General features: G+C 51.2%; 2 protein-coding genes across 2 annotated transcripts; both read left to right on the top strand.

Annotated features, from left to right (window-relative positions):
* Positions 1-11,901: 11,901 nt before the first annotated feature.
* LOC102462294 (E3 ubiquitin-protein ligase RNF167-like) lies at positions 11,902-13,127 on the top strand. Its single transcript, XM_006110527.3, has one exon. It carries the CDS (start codon positions 12,148-12,150, stop codon positions 13,048-13,050), a length of 903 nt encoding a protein of 300 aa, XP_006110589.2. The 5' UTR covers positions 11,902-12,147; the 3' UTR covers positions 13,051-13,127.
* A 1,725-nt stretch (positions 13,128-14,852) lies between these two features.
* LOC102462537 (E3 ubiquitin-protein ligase RNF167-like) lies at positions 14,853-18,384 on the top strand. Its single transcript, XM_006110528.3, has 2 exons — positions 14,853-16,025; positions 18,183-18,384. The coding sequence occupies exons 1-2, from the start codon at positions 14,974-14,976 to the stop codon at positions 18,214-18,216; spliced, it is 1,086 nt and encodes a 361-aa protein (XP_006110590.3). The 5' UTR covers positions 14,853-14,973; the 3' UTR covers positions 18,217-18,384.
* The last annotated feature ends 2,169 nt before the right edge of the window (positions 18,385-20,553 follow it).

Genomic DNA, 20,553 nt, shown 5'->3' with positions numbered 1-20,553 from the left:
TGGTTTTCCCAGCCTGGCCGACCCTCTTCAAGCTGGTTTTGGTGGAGCCATAAGAATGAGGAGTCCGGTGGCGCCCTAAAGCCTGACAGATTTATCTGGTGAAGGGTATGCATGTGTACATTTTAAACAAAATGTGGTTTGGAAAGTAGATATGCATAAAGAAGCATGCTGTGGCTCACCACCCTAGGAACAGCCTAGAAAAGGCCAGGGGCGGGGGAGGGGGTGAACTCAACATGTGGAGTGGAGAAGTACAAGCATGTGACAAACAAAGCCATATATGGAAAGGTTGAATCTGATTGGTTTAGAAGTTATATAACCTGTTATGTAACTGCCATGCCCTATAAAACAGCAAGGGGAGGGGCTCCTTGCTTGAGGGGCTCTGGCTGATTTTAGTACCAGGGGCTCTCCCTTCGTGCACATTGAATAAAGTCTTGTTGAATTGAATTGAATTGAATTGAATTGAATTGAAGTATCGAAGACCCTTGATTCTGCCCAGCACCTGACTCTCTGGGAACCGCAAAATCCCAACACTGGGCATGAGCTTCCGTGGGCAGAGACCTGCTTCGTCAGAGGCACTGGCATGGAAAGTACAGGCCCAGATCTACCTGCATGTGAAAAGAAGAGTGTTTCCTTATCAAGGGGAGGTCCAGCAGCCCACAGAGCCATGTGGAGCGGTGCTCAGCAGTGTTTTAAAGGGCCCAGGGCTCCAACACTGGCACAGTAGCAGTGCTGTGGGGCAACTGTTCAACACCCCCCCCCCCCTTTGTTGGGTGGGGAGGGTGGAGCTGGCATAACTATGGAAATATGGGAGTTCCCTTATCAAGGGGCGATCTAGTACTAACGAAGCCCATTCAGTCAGGGTGGATGTGGCCTGCTGGAGGTGGTATGAACATTAAGAGAGGGAAAGTTACTAATGTAGTCAGCCAGCCATTCCCATTCCCTATTCAAACGCAGGTTCATGGTGTCGAGCCTGCAAATGAACTCCAGCGCTGCAGTCTCTCTCAACAAAAGGCATTATTTCTCGTAGAATGAGGTTTACAGCCATCAACAAAACCACTTTTGTTGACAAAACCCTGTAGTTTAGACCCACCCCTGATGTCTAGAATCAAGCTAAACCAAAAATCGTTTCCACTGATATCAGGTATCAGAGGGGTAGCAGTGTTAGTCTAAATCTTCAAAAGCGATGAGGAGTCCTGTGGCACCTTATAGACTAATAGATTTTTTGGAGCATAAACTTTCATGGGCAAAGACTACTGGTATCAGGGCATTCATCCAAGAGATTGTCACCAGTTTAACAACACTGGTAAAAAATCACACTGTTAGTTAAACTAGAGCAGCTCTGAGTGAACCAGGACTTTGGGCTTGTAGTCACACTCAAGACTCCTCTCCTGAGTCATTCTAGTTTCTGGGGCTAAAAACCTAAAGTAAGATTGAAACTACTGCAGAGCCACCCTGGTGGATGGGTCCAACCAGCCCCAACCCAGAGATGGAGTGGGTGAGCGGGTCTCTTTGGCTATGTCTACAAATCAGTGTTATTTCAGAATAACCAAGGTTATTCCGAAATAACAAAGTCCATGTTCACACTACAAGCAGTTCTTTCGACACAATGTCAAAATAATGTCTTACTCTAGCTCCTGTAACCCTCACTGGACAATGAGTAAGGAGAGTCAGAGGAAGAGGGTTCTAACTTGGACATCCTGCTGTGCAGACAGTGCCGAAAGCCAAAATAAGCTATTTCGACTTAAGCTACGCAATTGACATAGCTCAAGTGGTGTAGCTTATTTCGCCCTGCTGTGTAGATGTGCCTTTTGGGAACTAGAACATGGAAAACTCTAGGAACAACTTGGGGGCACAGAAATTGCTAGGACCAGCCTCCGGCATTGGGCAGTACGAGATGTTTCAGTAATGCCACAATGTTTATTTATGGACTAACCAACCTACAGTGGAAGTGTCTTCTTCGTCCTGGCAGTTAGAGGTTGACACCCAATGGACAGTCTTACCGGTGGATGAGTGCAGAGTTGCTGGGTGTCACGTGGACCGTCTGGGTGACATGCTCTGATCAGATAATCCATCACTCCATCTCCCGGGAGAGGAGGCCCACGGAGAGCAGGCTGTGCTTTGAAATCAGCTGTGATGTGTTATGGCAGGTCAGAGCCCAGCACGGCACAGGCAAAGGCCATCCTCACTGTGCAGCTTTCCTTACCTGTGATCTCTTTCCTCTGAGCGAGAGACCACGGCAGAGGCCTGGCCATGCTACTCCTTGGGCAATGGGAAGCTGTACCCAGGGCCACGCCATCAGCCTTGAAATGCTGCACAGCCCCCTGGAGGAAGGCCCTGCAGTCCAGCTACAACTTGCAGGGGCAGGGCCATAACCCGGGCAGAGCGGGCAGGGCAGCCGAGCAGGGGGCAAAGTGCTAGGGTGGAGGAAAGGGGAGGAAACGGACAAGAAGACAGAAAGTGGGTGGGAACAGGCTTGCTTGCTCTGGATGCTTCAATACCGAGCTCCTGCGCTGGGCTGGGGGCGGTATCTGTAGCCTGCCGTGGGGCTGCCAGTTCCATAGGGCCCTGAAGACTCAGCGCTCTCTGCTGCTCTTGTCCAGAAAAGCTTCAGGTCCAACACAGGCACATGCATTCCAGCAGCACCACGCCCATTCACACCCCTGGACACCCTGGCAGATGCTGAGCTACCAGCAAGGGTTCCCCCCCAGCTGGGCCCGAGTGGCTGCGGGTGCCACCTGTTTGCCCAGGCGGGCAGATGGAAGAGAAGACCAGCAGAGGCAGCCAGTCTCACAGGCCAAGGCCTCCCCTGGCACAGCCCCAGACGCCGGTTGCACGGGGATGTTTCTGCTGATTATTAAGCAGCGTGCAGGCTCCAGGGCGGGTGAGGAGGCTGAACACACCACCTGCTTCCGGGGCTCGTCAGCTGTCTCCAGAGAGGCCACCCCCCAACCTCCATGGCACACAGAAAAAGCTCAGGTGCTTTGGGAACAACTTTCCCGCAGGGCGGCCTGGGCTTTCAGGAGGGTAAGCGTGGCAAGGTCGGGGGCGGGGCTTTGGCTGCCCCAGGGCTCCTTCAGCTGCAGAGGGGTTGGGAGTTTGGGGGAGGAGCTGGCTACCCCAGGCTCATCTGGGGTGGGGAGCTCTGGCCACAGTGGGGGGGGACACTTGGGGCTTCTCTGGGGGGGGAGGCTTGGGGCTCTGGCTGCAGGGAGGGGGTGCTCAGGTAGAAGGGATGGCACTGGGGGGGCTAGCCTCCCCAAAGGGGGGCTCCACCTGCCCCCTGATGACCAGCACCGTATATAGCTAGTCTGGACTTAATCTTTGATTCACTCTGCGGCTGTGTCTAGACTGGCAAGTTTTTTCACAAAATCATCTGATTTTGCGGAAAAACTTGCCAGCTGTCTACACTGGCCGCTTGAATTTCCGCAAGAACACTGACGCTCTCATGTAGATCGTCAGTGTTCTTGCGGAAATACTGTGCTGCTCCCGTTCGGGCAAAAGCCCTCTTGCGCAAATCATTTGAGCAAGAGGGCCAGTGTAAACAGCACAGTTCTGGTTTGCACAAAAAAGCCCCGATGGCTAAAATGGTGATCAGGGCTTTTTTGCGCAAAACCCAAATACCCTTGCCCCACTTCCTTCCTGCCCCTTCTTTGAATCCCGGCCTCTGCTCCACCCCTTCTCCAAGGCCTCACCACGCTCATTCGATCCCCGTTCCTCCCCCATCCTCACTCACTTTCACCAGGCTGGGGTAGGGGGTTGGGATGCAGGCTCTGGTCTTGAGCCAAGGAGTTTGGAGTGTGGGAGGGGCTCCGGGTTTAGCTCAGGGTGGAGGATTGGGAAGGGTTTCACGGTGCAAACACTGGGAAGGAGTTTGGGTACAGGGTGGCTCATGTCGGGGACAGGAGGTTGGGTGCAGGAGGAAGATCAGAGCAGGGATAGTCAAAAACCAAAACTAACACACTTTGCAAGCAATAAAAGAAGTAACAACAACCCCCCACATGTGTTGGGTCAGGAAACGAGAGGGAAGGGCAGTGTGTGTTTGTGAGAATGACAGACACACACGCTGTGTGAGTGACAGGTTTGCACTGCCAAGCTGCCTCCATCCCCTTCTCTCTGGGTGAAGACGGGGTACAGGACTGGGGGGAAGGAGGGATACCCTGACATCAGCACTCCCTTTCTCCTCCCTCCCAAGCCCTGCACAGCAAGCAGGAGGCTCCCGGGGGGCAGTTCCAAGGCAGAGGGCAGGTGCAGCATGACAGTGGGTGGAGGGGCAACTGAAGTGCCAGCACTCGAGAGCTTCCTGGACAAACCAGTCAGGATCCCCTCTCATAGGCTCCAAGATCTCCCGGTAGATCCCGACCTACTGGTTGGTGACCCCTGTGTCAGGGCTAACGATGGGCCACAGCTCTGTAGCCTGGAAGCTGAGAAGACCCAAGTCTGGGGGGCTCATATCCTGGGTTTTGTCTCCTCCAGTTATCACCCCGATTCAGCGCGGGACTTAGGCACCTGTTTAAGGGCTTGAGCATTTGAACAGAAGTCTGCGTGATTGCCCGCACGCGTAGTGAGTCATGTGCCTGCGTATTCTGCTAATGGGGCATTTGGCATCTGGCAGTGCACAATCTAGATCAGGTCTGGATTCCCCTGTGCACTCCCACTCCCACTCCTCAGGTGATTTTCAGATCCAGGCTTTAGAGCTGGCCTCCTCTCTCATCGGATGGGATTGTGCCGGCTAAACTCCTTTCCGAAAGCAGCGATTCCGTTTTCCTCTGGTCTTAAACAGCTTCAATCCATCTTACTGCATTACAGAATCTGTGTTGATTGTTCTACTGTACTGAGTAATAACAACTTGTACTTTCCAGATTACCCCAGGGAACTGTATTCACAGCTTAGCTGCACGGCAGATTCAGGAGGGCAGGCGCACAACGGGGTAATTTGATTTGTCACAACAATGCAGAGAGCGTCTCCGGGGAAGGGAGGGGGACGGCGGAGCGGGCACAAAAGAAGATAGGGATGAGGAGAGGTGGCTGCGAAGGGAAGGAGCCTTCGGATCAGGACTCTGGCAAGAAGCAAGGAAGGGGGGAGAAGCCCGTGAAAGAATTCTAGGGGCCCAATTCTCCCGCAGCAGGGGGCAAATAATTCCCACATCAGTGTGGGTCCCGGACATGGAGATGTGGCTGGGGCTTGTGGAGAAGTAGTTCAGGAGGCTCTGGTTGAGGCCACATCTGGAGTTTTGTATCCAGTTCTGGGCCCCCCACTATAGGAAGGATGTGGACGCATTGGAGCGGGTCCAGCGGAGGGCGACCAAAATGATGAGGGGGCTGGAGAGCATGACCTATGAGGAGAGGCTGAGGGATTTGGGTTTGTTTAGTCTGCAGAAGCCAAGAGTGAGGGGGGATTTAGTAGCAGCCTTCAACTTCCTGAAGGGAGGATCCAAAGAGGATGGAGAGAGGCTGTTCTCAGTAGTGGCGGATGGCAGAACAAGGAGCAATGGGCTCAAGTTACAGTGGGGGAGGTCCAGGTTGGATATTTGGAAAAACTATTTCCCTAGGAGGGTGGGGAAGCCCTGGAATGGGTGCCCTAGGGAGGTGGTGGAATCTCCATCCCTAGATGTTTTTAAGCCCCGGCTTAACAAAGCCCTGGCTGGGATGATTGAGTTGGGCTTGGTCCTGCTTTGGGCAGGGAGCTGGACTTGATGACCTCCTAAGATCTCTTCCAGCTCTAGGATTCTATGATTCTAGGAGGTGGGGGGAAGAGGTGACAAACAGGCCAACCAGAACAAAGAGGGGAGGTGAAATCAGAGATTGCTAAACAGATTTATGCTTCCATGCCCCCAGGCTTTCCCATCCATCAATAAACCCAGGCGCATAGTGAAAGCTCCCCTCCACCCTGGGAAAGGAAGCTGCAAGAGACCAGTGTGATATTGAATGGACAATATTATAAACCTTTGGCTGGAGCAATGGACTTCAACAGTTTAAGACTTAGTCAAACTGAATTTCAAAAGTCACAGAGAGGTAGCCGTGTTAGTCTGATCTTGGCAAAACAAAAAAGTAGTCATGTAGCACTTTAAAGGCTAACAAAATAGTTTAATAGGTGATAAGCTTTCATGGGGCAGACCCACTTCTTCAGATCATATTCTGAAAGTGAATAGGCATGACGATTTTATAACAGAGGGAAAGGAGGTAAAAAAAAGTAGAAACTGACAATTCAGCTACATAGAACAAAAGATGGGGGCGAGGAGGGGAAGCAACAAGGAAGGAGGAAATTGCTTATTGTAAGAGTCTATTAAGTGGCTAATCTGGGGTCACTACGAATATCAAAAGGTGGGGAAGCTGTCTTTGTAATGTGTAAGATAATTATCATCTCAATTAAGGCCCATTCCCAACATGTCAAATTTTAGCATAAACAAAAGTTCTGAGGTCTCCCACTGTAATCTGGTGTTAAAGTCTTTATTGTGAGACACATGTCAGTCAGGTCTTTAAGAGAATGACCAAATTGATTGAAATGCTGGCTGAAGGTTTGTGTGGGTGGAGATTTCTGATGTCTGATCTGTAAGCATTAATTCTTTGGCAAAGTGACTGACCAGTTTGTCCAATATACATTGCAGAGGGGCATTGTTGACACATAACAGCAGATATCACACTGCTGGATGTACAGGAATATGAGCCCTTGATCATATAATTGACATAGTTAGGTCTAGTCGAGGTAGCTATTTGACTGTACAGCTAACTTCCCTCAGCCAGAGCTGTCTGGGTGCTTAGGTGTGAAGCGTTAGGGAAAGGCCGTGGAAGATGGTGGCCCAAGTTCTACTCCCATCTCAGTGTGCAAATGGCAGCAGGTTATGTTCCTGCTTTGTGCCTCAGTTTCCCCATTGCGATACTTACCATCCAAAGTGATTTGTGATCCTTTGAGTAAGATGTTATTTCTTTCTAGTTCAAATACCACAAAGAAAAAAAAACCTCACTGGCACCCTTTGCTACAGAGCACCTGATATCACAGGCGTCCAGTTGCCAGATGTGGGAGCTCAAAATGCCCGCACGGCAGCTGACGTCAGCAGGGCTACTGCCCGTTTGGCTCAGAGGCTCCTCACCTTTTATTTGCTCCGTGAAGGTACATCCCTGCAGATCAGCGGTGCATGCGAGCATCCTGTAATCCGCGGCCTCGTTTAGCGACAACTTAATCAGGTGTGTAGCACTGCAATAACATGGCAGGGGGATTTTGCCTCCTCCCGTGGGAAATGCAGGAAAGAGACATAGGCAGGGAAAATCCCTCTATGTGCATGTGCTGTGGGGAGAACAAGAGCGAGATTGTGGGGGAGAGAGGGGGATGACCGAGGTAACCAGACTCGAGCGCTCAAGGAAATCTGTTCTCTTTCTAGGAGCCTGGTTCTGGTCTCTTTCACAAGTCCAATGGCTTCAGTGGGGTGATCCCTGATTTGCACTGATGTATATGAACCCAGAATCTCCTCCCCTCCACCCCCCGCCCCATGGATATCAGAGCTAGAGGGTCACATCTCCAGTGATGTAAAGAGCCTCTGTTCTACTGAAGTCCATCTCGCTACAAGGACTTGCACTAGCTGAAAACCTGCAACCTGTCACTGAGGGACAGTGCAAACATGCATCCGCGCTATAAATATAGGCCGAGGTTGTTGGGTGAGTTATAGGCTCGTTGACCCATAATGGTCCCTTCCTGCTGGAAAATCCATGAATCTATACCAAAGCCTCGCTCTTCAGAATGGCACGATAACTCAGCCCTGAGCCAACGGAGACCCCCTCCATTCAGAGCCTTGTGTCTCTGCAGAATCCCGTGGCAGGACTCTACCCAGGCTCAGCTTGCTCCAGGACAGGGAGCAGGTTAGTGGGTGTGTGGGGTGTAATGTCAGGGTGGAAATCATCAGTTGTCCCCCCCCCCCACACACACATAAATGCACACCCAGACACACACACACACACAAATGCACACACAGACACATACACAAATACACACACATAAACACACCCCCCCACACACACATAAATGCACACCCAGACACACACACACACACACAAATGCACACACAGATACACACATGCATAAATACACACCCTCCCACCCCACATAAATGCACACCCAGACACATACACAAATACACACACACACACACATAAACACACACCCCAACACACACATAAATGCACACCCAGACACATACAAATACATCCCCCCCCACACATAAATGCGCACACAGACTCACACACACAAATACACCCCCACATACATAAATGCACACACAGACACACACAAATACACCCCCACACACATAAATGCACACACAGACACACACAAATACACCCCCCCGACACACACATAAATGCACACACAGACTCACACACACAAATACACCCCCCATGCATAAATGCACACACAGACACACACAAATACACCCCCCACACACATAAATGCACACACAGACACACACAAATACACCCCTCCACACACACATAAATGCACACACAGACACACACAAATACACCCCCCACACACATAAATGCACACACAGACATACACAAATACACCCCCCCACACACACAAATGCACACACAGACACACACACATTCCTCACGACAAATCATCATAATTCTAAAAAGTACCCAATTAAAGGTACATATTTTATCTACGAAACACAACACCCTGCGTGCACGTGCTGCATGAGCCCTGCAGGGAGAGGTCGCCAGGGATTTTTAGACAAGATGTTTTTTCATCAGAAAATGCTGGTTTGTTGAGAAGTTTCTCGGGTCCCAGAAGGAACAGCTGGTTGAGAGAGAGACCCGGCCCACTACCCGATTGATAGCAGAGACTCCCATCGGAACCTCTCATATCCCAGGTCAGACCCACTTCCTCAGATCAAATAGTGGAAGAAAAATGTCACAACCATATACACCAAAGGATACATATATGGTTGTGACAATTTTCTTCCACTATTTCATCTGAGGAAGTGGGTCTGGCCCACGAAAGCTCATTACCTAATAAACCATCTTGTTAGTCTTTAAAGAGCTACATAGTTCTGTTTTTTGTTTCAGCTACACCAGACTAACACGGCTGCATTTCTATCGCTATCCCACATCAGTACTTGAACTGCACAGTCAGGGTCTCCCCCGCCCCCATCCCCAAGAACATTGCACAGAGTGAAACCCCACCGACAAGGGAAATAGAAACAGCTCCAAACAAGGCACAGCAGGGATCTGAACCAGGGTCTCGCATGCCCCAGGTAAGCACCCTACGCCAATTAGCAATCCTGAGCTGCTTGATTGTGGCTCCCCCACCGCATGTGAAAGGCCAAGCTTTTGTTCCCATGCAGAATGAGCACAAAGGCCCAGTGTTCAAGGTGTGTGTGAGTGAAACAGAATTCTCGTTTTCCCGTCAGCCCTGTCTAGAGGCCTTCCTTCGAGTCTGCACTGGAAGTCGGCTCTTGCTGGCTACAACACGCACATTTCGGTTTACGAGGGCAGGGAGAGAGGAATAGGCAAGCAGAGAAGCAGCGTGGTCCAGAGTGCAGGATAAGGGACCGAATGGACATGCACCTCACTGGGATGCTAAACACAACTATAATGCAAATAATAACGAACGCTGAGCCGCATTCGTTATGAACTCACATCACACACCTGCTTGGGCTGCTTCCCTAGTGCAGCAAAAGCCTTTGAATAAAACATTCAGATCTGTTTCAGCCTGGAAGCAAAGCCAATCGACACAGGGTCTGAGGCCAGCCCCACAATCTTGGCTAGAGTGACAGAGAAGTCCATGTGACAGAACCAGACCACTGGATATCGCCGTTGCTGATTAGGGATGCAATAGTGTAGCCGATGAACCAATTAACCGATAAGCAAACACTGATCGATTAATGCTATAGACTACATGCATTTCCTACCCTCACCTGCCACCAGTACATTTTTTAGCAGGCTGGCCAGCAGCCCCGCTCAGTGCTGGCTTGCGATGGGTCCAGGACCTACCCCCGTTGCGGCTCTGCGTTGAAAGTGTATTAGGAGCTGGGTGGGCAGGCAGCCTGGCTCAGTTTCGGCTCATGCTGGGTCTGAGAACTTGGCTCCCCCCTGGACAGGGGCTGCTGCCACTCTGCGCTGTTGCCCCTTTATCAGAGGCAGCAGTGCAGGGCAACAGGCAGCCAGTCCGCGAGGGAAGCTGGTTTTTAAACTTGCTTCTCTCATGGACCAGCTCCCACCTGGCACGCCGTGTTGCTGCTTCTGATACAGAGGCGGCAGCGCAGAGTGGTAGGGATCTCTTCGGACGTGAGGCCGGAGTGCACTGGCTGCCGGCCCAGACCCTGGGGACTACAGAATAGTCAGCTAACCAATAAGAATTCATGCGGTTACTCGACTATTCAATTCATCAATATTTAATACCCCTCTTGCTGATAGAGGCTTTCCGGCAGAACTAGTCTCCACTAAGTGAAGTGGATTCTGCTGGCCAATTCACCGTGAAAAAGCAGAATAACTCCATTGACTTCCCTGCAGTCGCTCTGCGGCCCCACTGGGCTATGTGAAAGCAGTCTGGGCTTGGGTGTCTGCTGCTATGGGGCGTGTAAGTGATCGGTTAATTAATAGCGAGGTAAACGGTCTCTTCCTCTCCTCTAGTTTGGATCTTGGTTGAAGTGGTGAAATGGGACCGGTTGCCTGTAATTGCTCTGCTCTCTCATAAACTGTTGCATCCCATGCGAGGCTTGTTGACATTTAAATAAGTCGCAGTTCTAGGGAGGAAGTAGATTGCACAGATCCCAGAGGATACGGGTAGAGGACACCTCCAGGAGTGGCTGCGCCATATTTAACACATGCCTGCGCGACTCACGCTACTTTGCACTGAGTATGGCGGGGAGGGGAGGAGACAGTTTCTCGTAAATGAAGGAATACAGCATGTTCCTTGAGCGGTTTCTCTCGCAAACCCTGGGCATCCATGGATCTCAATGGGACCTCGGTGCCTAACTCCCTTCAGTTCCATTGAAAAATCTCAGCCTTTGTTTCCCACCTTTGCTCTCTTCGCCACCCTCCTCCTCCTCTCCCTCTCACCCCTGCCCTCCAGCCTCGTCTCCTTCCCTTGCCAGACAGGGTCCCCCCTCTCCGCTGCTGGTCCCTCCAGCTGGACACGTGCTGCTCCATGCCCTTTTGTCCATCCCCCCCCATGCTGGCTTGTTTGCATCCGTCCCTTCCCCCTGCCCTTGCTAAACCCGCCAGCCTTCTTATTGCCAGAACCCTTCTGGCTGATGGCAGTGGTTACCCTGGTCTCTGTGCCGCCGTGGTTGTTGTGACAGGCGTTGTCATAGAAACCGGAAAGCTCTGTTAGATTTTCTAACCCAGATATTCTGACTAGAGACCACGTCTGGGTGAAAGGCTGCGCAGACCAGCATGTAGGACACTGGACTGGGACGTCTAGGCCCCAGGATCTGTTGTTAGCTCTGCTGTGGTGCCTGGGGAAAATCCCTTCCGATCGACCCGGGCTGTGTAAACATGTTACTCCAATATGCAGAAATATGAGTGATCGTTGCTAAGGACAAACCCACTCCTGGATCTGTGTCTTACACGGGGGCCTTTGCTTTCCTCCTCAACTCCCCCACGCTCGCTAAGAGGCCGGGCTTTCCACAGCTTCCTCTCATCTTCTAGAACTAAGGCCTGCTGGATTGCTACTCCCTTCTTCCTCCTTCTGGGCGGGATGACCTCTCCTGGGGCGTCTCATTCCTCTCGCACCTCTTCTTCCTGCCCTTCCCGAGTTTCCTTCTCTCCCTCGCTCTTGCCCCTGCCCTCCCTTGCCCAAAAGCCCTGTCCCTTCCTGGGCCCCGTGACGGTGTTTGGGGAAAGCACAGCAGTCACTGAGCGATGTCACAAAGACCTGGGCAGCTGCCTGCAGCTGGTGAGAAAGGAGGCATCAGCGGGGCCGGCCTGTGCAGTGAAAGAAGCAGCTGACAGTAGCACTAAGGGAAGGGGTGGGGAGACCATAACTTGCCTCATCCTGTTGCTGTTATTGCCTTGGACGGGTTCAATGTGTCTTACGCATGACTTGGAAGAAGATGAGCAGAGCTGAGGTCTCCCACCAGTCCCCATAGAGCCCTCCCAAGCCACTGCCTGTGATCAGACAGCAGCTAGATCCGCCCGTCGCACGGCTACCGGCATGTGGCCGGTGCTGCTGACTCCTTTCCGCCTGATCACCGTGCTCCTGCTCTTCAAGGCCCCCACGGCTGAAGTCTTTGTTTACGTGGTCTACAAGCAGAACTCCACCTGCATTGATTTTAGAGCGCTGTCTGCGTGCCTGGGGCCGCCTGTCCCCAGAGAGGGCCTGAGGGGTTATCTGATTGAGGCGGTACCTGCAAATGCCTGTCAACCGATCAGAGGCCCGCCAGCAGGCAGCAACGCCTCGGCCACCTTCATCGTGCTCATAAGCAGGTATGACTGTCCCCTGGGGGTGAAAATCCTTCATGCTCAACAAGCGGGCTACCAAGCTGCTATTGTCCACAACGTGAACTCAGAGAAGCTGGTGACAATGGTGACTAACGTGGAGGAGATCAGGCAGAAGGTTGGAATTCCTTCTGTCTTTACGGGGCAATCCGCCTCCCAGCTGCTACGGAAGGCGATGGGCTCTGAAAAACACATTCACGTCACTCTGGTGGTACCCGAACACTATCAGAATCCCTGCTGGGCCGATGCAAAGTTCTCCCTCGGCGATGCGGCTAGGCATTACTGGGCCCTCCAGTTTGGATATTGCTCCAAACACGTGATTTCTCTTTTCATCCGGGAGTTTGGCATGGCCATTGGCATGATCGTGTGCACCCTGCTGGTGGTGGGCTGCATCAGATGGTGCAAGAAGAGGCAGAAGATAACCACGAGCACATTCAAAACGGGAGACAAGTATGTTACGTGCGTGATCTGCATGGCCGAGTATGAAGAAGGGGACCAGCTGAAGATTCTCCCTTGTTCTCATGTCTATCATGTGGCCTGCATAGACTCGTGGCTCCTCGTCCAGTCCCAGTGTAAGACCTGTCCAATTTGCAAACAGCAGGTGACTATTGCAAAATAGGCCTCTGGTACATCAAAATGTCCCTTTGCAAGTGTAAAGCGTTCCAGAGGAGGGAAAATAAAATGAGTTTGAGCTCACAGTGGCTGGGATTCTGGTGTACAACCACACACACACTGTACACACACACACACAGTACACACACACACCCCTTTCCCCAGGAGGAATACACACACATACACACACACACACCCCTTTCCCCAGGAGGAATATATACACAGTGAAACCTGTTTGGCACAGTGCCCATGGGGCCAGGGGACAGTACCAACCAGTAATGGTGAGTCTTTGATTAACGACAGGGCCAACAAAACCCTATTGGACCCCTGGGGCTACTTTAAAGGGGAGTTTGGCAATGGGTTGCCCACTGCAGCTCTTGGAGAGTGTGAGAGGACCCAGCACCAGCTGAATTCAATGGGTAGCAGAGACCCTCCGGATTTTGGCCTGCAGCTTGTTTAGTCTGCAGAAGAGAAGAGTGAGGAGGGATTTGATACCTGCCTTTAACTTCCAGAAGGGGGTCCTATAGAGGATGGCGAGATGCTGTTCTCAGTAGTGACCGATGGCAGAACAACAAGCAATGGTCTCAAGTTACAGTGGGGGAGGTCAAGGTTGGATATTAGGAAAAATGATTTCTCTAGGAGGGTGGGGAAGCACTGGGATGGGTTCCCTAGGGAGGTGGTGGAATCTCCATCCCTAGAAGTTTTTAAGTCCCAGCTTGACAAAGCCCTGGCTGGGATGACTTAGTTGGGGTTGGTCCTGCTTTGGGCAGGGGGCTGGACTCGATGACTCCTGAGATCTCTTCCAGCTCTCAGATTCTGGGGGGGGGGAGGGGGAATCCACCTCCAAGCTGCTAAGGAAGATGATGGACTCTGAAAAATGTATTCACGTCACGCAGCACCCATTGTGACCCCAGAAGCCTGAATTTCAGAAGAGCTCATTCCGCTGCCAGCACGAATCCAGCGCGCTGAGCACACGGAACTCCTGGCCACTTGTTTTGGTCTGTGAAATGGACCCTCCGTGCCTTTGCTCATGTGCCCAATAGCACAGCGCAGGTTGTGCTCTGTGTGGGTGCACAGAGGGATGTAATTTCAGGTTCTGCTGGCTATTATTTTGAATGATGCTTTACCCGTTTCGATTATTTATTTCCATTATCTCATGACAAAACACTCTGGCCTTGTAGCTCTCCATGCTTTGCCGTCCATCAGCTGATCACACTCATGAAAAGAAAAAGGTGGGGGGGGGGGGACGTTGTTTTTAAAGCAGGAAGCAAGTTCAGTCCACCAACCCAGGCTGGTATCTCCCACCCCACAGAGGAGAGGAAGATCCTCTCCAATCATTTCTGCTGTGCAGTGATCTCCAGACAGCACGTCCCTGCCCACGGTGAAGAATTGCAGTTTGCAGTGGGAGGACAGTCAAAAGAAGGGGCATTAATCCTTCTGAAGGATGTGAGCAACTCCCCCTGAGTGCAGCAGGCCATCCTGTTGACCTACCCCCGGTTAGACTGGGGCAGAACTGGGCCGAGATGGAACAGTGGCAGATTGGTGGGAACGAGGGTGCAAAAATGGAAGTGTCATTTCAGGGAGACAGCCCCGGGAAAGTGCAGCAGTCACGGGGTGATGTCACAAAGCCTGGGGAGGTGGGTAGGAAAGGTTGCCTAGCAGCGAGAGACAATGGGGGGCGGGGTGATGCCCTGGGAATCAGCAGACCAGCCTGGTGATTTAAGGAAGCCATTTGCACAAGCGTCCAAGGACCAGTCACAATCCTGCTGCTGCTGCTGCTGTCTTCAGCACAGACTCCAGGCATGTTGTGTTGATACCACTGCGAGGGGCTGCGAAGTGTGTGTTTGCTGCTGAGGATCCTTCACACGGACTCCTTCCCTAGTGTCACAGCTTGGCCCTGGCACAGCGAGATTCCCGCCCACGGGTTGGCATGAGGCCTCCGCTCTGTCTTCCTCTCCGGGCGGTCACCGCGCTCCTGCTCGTCGACGTGGCTGTGGCAGAAGCCTTCGGCCACGTGGTTTACAACCACGGCGCCACCTGCGTCGGTTTCAACGCCCTGCCTGCATGCTTCGGACCGCCCCTCCCGACCGAAGGGCTGGTGGGCTATTTGATCGAGGCCACGCCAGCAAATGCCTGTCACCCTATAGCAGGCCCGCCGGCCTCCTCCAACTCCTCAGAGGCCTTCATCGTGCTCATCCGCAGGTCGGACTGCCCCTTTGGCGTCAAGGTCCTTCACGCGCAGCAAGCCGGGTTCCAGGCCGCCATCGTGCACAACGTGAATGCAGAGCATCTGGTGAACATGGCAAGCGATGACGAAGCAATCCGGCAGCAGATTGCGATCCAGTCTGTCTTCACCGGAGAATCAGCCCGCAAGCACCTGAGGAGGGCTTCCCCTTATGAAAAGGGGGCATACGTCACCCTCATGGCACCGAAACGGCCTCATAGTTCCTGCCAGGATGCTGCTACGCCCTCCGTGTGGGACATGGCGAAGCTCTTCTGGCCACAGGTGCTGAAATATTCCACGAACCGCCTCATTCCTTACCTCCTCCAGGAGTTTGGGTTCATGCTCAACGTGCTCATTTGCACCATCCCGCTGGTGGCGTGCGCCCGCTGGTGCACGAAGGGCCAGCAGATAACCGTGTGCACCTTCAAAAGGGGAGACAGGTACGACACCTGCGTGATCTGCATGGCCGAGTACGAAGAAGGAGACCAGCTGAAGGTCCTCCCCTGTTCTCACACCTATCACTGCGCCTGTATCGACACCTGGCTTCACACCCAGCCCAGGAACAAAACCTGCCCTTTCTGCAAGCAGCAGGTGACCACTGAGGCTCAGGCTGTCAATGTGGGCAGAGGGAGAACCCCCCAGGAGCACACCGGCAGAGAGGAGGACCATGCTGGGGAAGGGGACGATGAAGAGGGGCATGATGATGAGTCTGTCGAGGGAGAGGAAGAAGAGGACCAAAGTGCAGACACTGAGGAAGGGTAGGATGAGCTGGAGAGGGACCCTCACTGAGTAATAGGATCAAGCCTAACCAGTATAAGTCCAAGCCACAAACCCCCCAGTTTTTGTCCATCACTAGCTCCAGTTTCTAGCTCCATTCATATTTGGCTCCTTTCACCCCCGAAAAGAAAAGGCATAAAACATCTGTGGCAGATGTAACTCTCCATAGGCTGGGGAAAAAGAAATGCATTTGAGATCTTTAAATTCCTGGGAATTTCTAGCCTCCATCCATTCCCATTTCCTATCGCTTTTGTCTAAGTGAAATATACACATTCAAGGTGTGTCTAGACTACATGCCTCTGTCATCAGAGGCATGTAGATTAGACACATAGGCAAAGTCAAATGAAGCCGCGATTTAAATGATCGCGGCTTCATTTAAATTTACATGGCTGCCGCGCTGAGCCGACAAACAGCTGATCAGCTGTTTGTCCGCTCAGCGTGCTAGTCTGGACGCTCCCCTGCCGACATCAAAGCCCTTTGTCGGCAGCCCCGTTATTCCTCGTGGGATGAGGTTTACCGGGGCTGCCGACAAAGGGCTTTGATGTCGGCAGGGGAGCGTCCAGACTAGCGTGCTGAGTGGACAAACAGCTGATCAGCTGTTTGTCGGCTCAGCGCGGCAGCCATGTAAATTTAAATGAAGCCGCGATCATTTAACTCGCAGCTTCATTTGCCTTTGCCTATGTGTCTAATCTACATGCCTCTGATGACAGAGGCATGTAGTCTAGACACACCCTCAGCTAGCGACAGCAAAACCTTCGTTTAACAAATTATGCTGCATCCAGATGACGGTGTTTTTGAAAAAACTGCCCTTTTTTTGAAAAAACATCTCCTGTGTCCACACTGCCATTGCGTTCTTTTGAAATTAAATAGAAAGAACACGGGAGGGGGGGTTCGACAATGGTAACCCTCCAATTACAAGGAAGAACGCCTTTCTCGAAAGAGCTCTTTTGGAAAAAGGAGTGTGTGGATGCAGAACCGGGACATTTTTCGAAAGACGAGGCAATAGAAAAAAGCACAGGTACCCTGGTGGCCGTGCTGTGCATAGCAATCGGGGCTTTCTTTTGAGAGAGCGGCCATGATGTCTGGATGCTCCCTTTTGAAAAGCAGGTCATTTTTTCAATCCAGTTTTGAGTTGTGGATGCTCTCTTTGGAAAGAAGCTTCCAGTCTAGACGTACCCTGTGTGGTTCACTGATCAATGCAGTGGCACCTAGACCACTTACAGCAACAAATAAGAACAAGAGACCTCTACATCTTAGACTGAGCCAGCTGGCTTTTAGCTCCAACAGCAGAGGCCCCTACACCAAGCTCCAGAGATCCCAGGTTCAAATCCGCTTAGTGGCAGTTGCACTGAGACTGGAGTCCCATTTTGCAGGATGCTGTGCAAACATAGCAAGTCATTCCCTGTCGTGGCTATTTCACTAGGAGGGCCATCATGCACTGGAAGGGGTTAACCAGGAAAGTGGTAGAATCTCTAGCTAGAGGTTTTTAAGGGCAGATTTGACAAAGCCCTGACTTGGGACTGCACCAGATGACTTCCTGAGGTCTCATCCAACCCTCATCTTCTATGATAAACTCCAACCAGGAAACAGACACACCGGTGGTTGACATGACTAACCCAGAGCCACAGCCAAAAAGGGACTAGAACCCAGCTCTCTCTAGACCAGTGGTCTGCTCCCTGAGCTTGTGCTGCCCCACTTGACCTACCCTTTGGTAGCAGCTCAAGAGCCCGGTGACAATTCCTGGCCAAGCAAAGGTTAGTCTTTAGCTACAGGTGCAGGAAACATGTACGAGGGTCCTCCAAGGATGCCTTCACGGGGTCCCTTCAGACGGGGGAGAGCGGGGGGAGGAGTGATGATTGAAGATGCAAATCATTCAAGTACGTGTCACTCCAGGCAGGTGAGCAGATAGAAAAGATACGAAACGTTTCCAAGGGCTGTGTACTTGGCTGCATTTTGAGGGTTGGTTGATGACTCCATGCACTCAGCAGAAGCAGACATGACAGGTACATGTAACCTCCTGCTCCCCAGGGTTTTCCAGGTCATTTCCCAAGCTTTCTAAATGCTGTAAGAAGGGCTGGATTTATGTACTAACATGACCCAAATCAGATTTTCATCTTCTCTCTCTCTATTGGTTACAGGGAGAGTGATTTGGTCATTTTGGAGAGCGTCTGATTGCATCTCCGGCTCTGTTCGAAAAGTGAGAGTCAGAGCCACAGACTACAATCCTGCTCATAGTCAATTAATACCTAATGGGCTTATGTTGCAGAGATACACTCTGGATCATCCTCAGCCCTCCATCTCATGCTAAAAAATAAAGCATCAAAACTCGTTAACATTGAACACCCTTCATTCATATCTCCTTCTTGAGGTGTTTTAGCATGTTTTTATGTCCCACTTTGGGGTCTTGTATTTTACTTTATACATTTATTTATTGTGTTTTTACAAAAAATTATGAGCTGCTGCGAATAGTTTAAATAGAGAGGCAGGGTAAAAATATTTAAAATAAATAAATATCATGACCGAGAGATCAACAGACATCGGTACCAAGGGCTTTTCACTGAGTGTGAACATCCCGCTACCAATTGTCAGGGTTCAAATCAACCAATTGTTTTCATTGCAAGTGGGAGGAAATGTTGAAATACTAAAGTTTTTCCTGGAATGGGAGTTCTGAAAAATTTCCATTTGGAAAACGCTGAAAGTTTTCGTTTCAACATTTTGTTTGAAATAAAACTTTTAAATGTTTTCCTGAAACATAAATGTTTTATTTTGGGGCTTTGAACGGACCCAAAATGATTCAAGAGTGACAGGAAGAGTTGGGGTCTCCACTCTGTGTGTTATCAACGATTAACACACTGTAAATCCAAAGCACCTGACACAGCCGGCTTGACCTCCTTGGCTGTAGCTGATGCTGTCTGATCTGCCACCCTCCACCACACATTAATAACCATCTGCAGAGCCAGGATGGCTTATTGATGGGGCAGGACATGCTCCTATTTGCCACAGGTTGCTTATTAGTAACTTCTCTAGAGATGGCTTTCTCCAAGTTACATCCGGTAGGTCGGACAAACTGTCGCGCAACTGCACAAAGAAATGCACCAGCGAGAAACACAAAGAAGCGAGACTGTCAGCTGGGCTGAATCGATGACACTCCTTGGACCTCCAGAGAACTGCGCAGATTTACCCTGGCTCAGAGTGTGACAGTGAAACTGAGTTTAAGTTAAAATTCTGGGTCCAAAGCAAAGTTGGGGAGAGCCGGGGGGCTAGACAAGGAGGAGCTGAAAAAGGGGAAGCAAGGCTCATGCGTAGAGGACAGGGCCCAGGCTGCTATCTGACAGCAGCTTCTGACTGTGTCCTCCCCTCCTTTCCTCTGGGGCCCGTGCCATCTGCAGCGCTGGTTTAATTGCTGTTAATTTAAATGTCAGCAAGCTACACAGGGGAGCCAGCGGTGATAACTGTGAGCAGAGCAATTACCAGGAAGGAGTCCCCATTTCACCACTTGAACTGAGAGCCGAAGAAGAGGCCTGTGTGTGTGTTTTGTGTGCATATCACATCGCTTGTAGTTTTACCAGACTCTGACCCACCGAGGGAAAGGCTGACGACTGGACCCAGTGCAGAGAACTATCATGCTGAGACAAGCCATGGCATGTCAGCACTGTGGATCTGTGGGAGCAAGTAAGGCTACATGCAGGGTAACCATGCGTCTAAATGCAACCTGTCAGCAAGGATGAAACTCGCCCCCGTGCAAAGAGCCAGCCCAGGAGAGGAACTGCTCAGAGGGCTTCAGCAACATCAGTGCTGGGTAGGTCTCATGATGGCTGATGCACGGAGTGCGTTTCAGCCTGGGAGATGGACACGGGACATCTACGGCCAGGAACAGGGATGTGCCAGAACTCCATTGACTTCAGTGGAACTAGTCCAGCAGAGAATTTTGCCTTCCAGCCTTACTAGCCATCTGGGGAAGGAAAGAATCAGGGTGGGCAATGGAACCAGTGTTGCCTCCTCTTCCAAAGGCTGTTTGGAGTATGGGGTCCCTCTTGCAATACAGGGATTTTTGCCACATTCCCATCCAACATCCTGCAGCGCGGGATTTAGCTCCTTGAGCCCAGTCCTGTTGATGTCAATGAGAGCATGGCTGGTGTAATTTCGTGCATGGAAGCAATTGCAAACAGGATGCAATCCATCCCAGCGGCTGATTGGCCTCTTCTGGCTGCATCCTTCCTATGCCCTCTCAGCTCACTGGTTAGTAGACATGGTCAGCACACAGAGCTTCTACCCCTGGAAACTTTCTGAGATTGCAATCTTTTTTTGCCCCATATCATGGTGGCACACCAAAAAATTTGAATTGTTTTGGCCAAACAAAATTCCAAATATAATTGCACGTAGGGTCAAAGAAAGCATTTCATTTTGCTAAGTCTGAAATAGTTCATGTTCATTGCAACCTTTTGTTTATTTATCAATGAAACAAAGGAAGTTTCGGTGCAAAGACAAATGAAACATTTTGTTTTGAAA

The sequence above is a fragment of the Pelodiscus sinensis genome, chromosome 19 (genome assembly GCF_049634645.1).
Source record: "Pelodiscus sinensis isolate JC-2024 chromosome 19, ASM4963464v1, whole genome shotgun sequence".
Classification (NCBI taxonomy): Eukaryota; Metazoa; Chordata; order Testudines; family Trionychidae; genus Pelodiscus; species Pelodiscus sinensis.
Note: the sequence above shows the minus strand (reverse complement) of the source record. Positions and strands in the feature narration are given on the sequence as shown.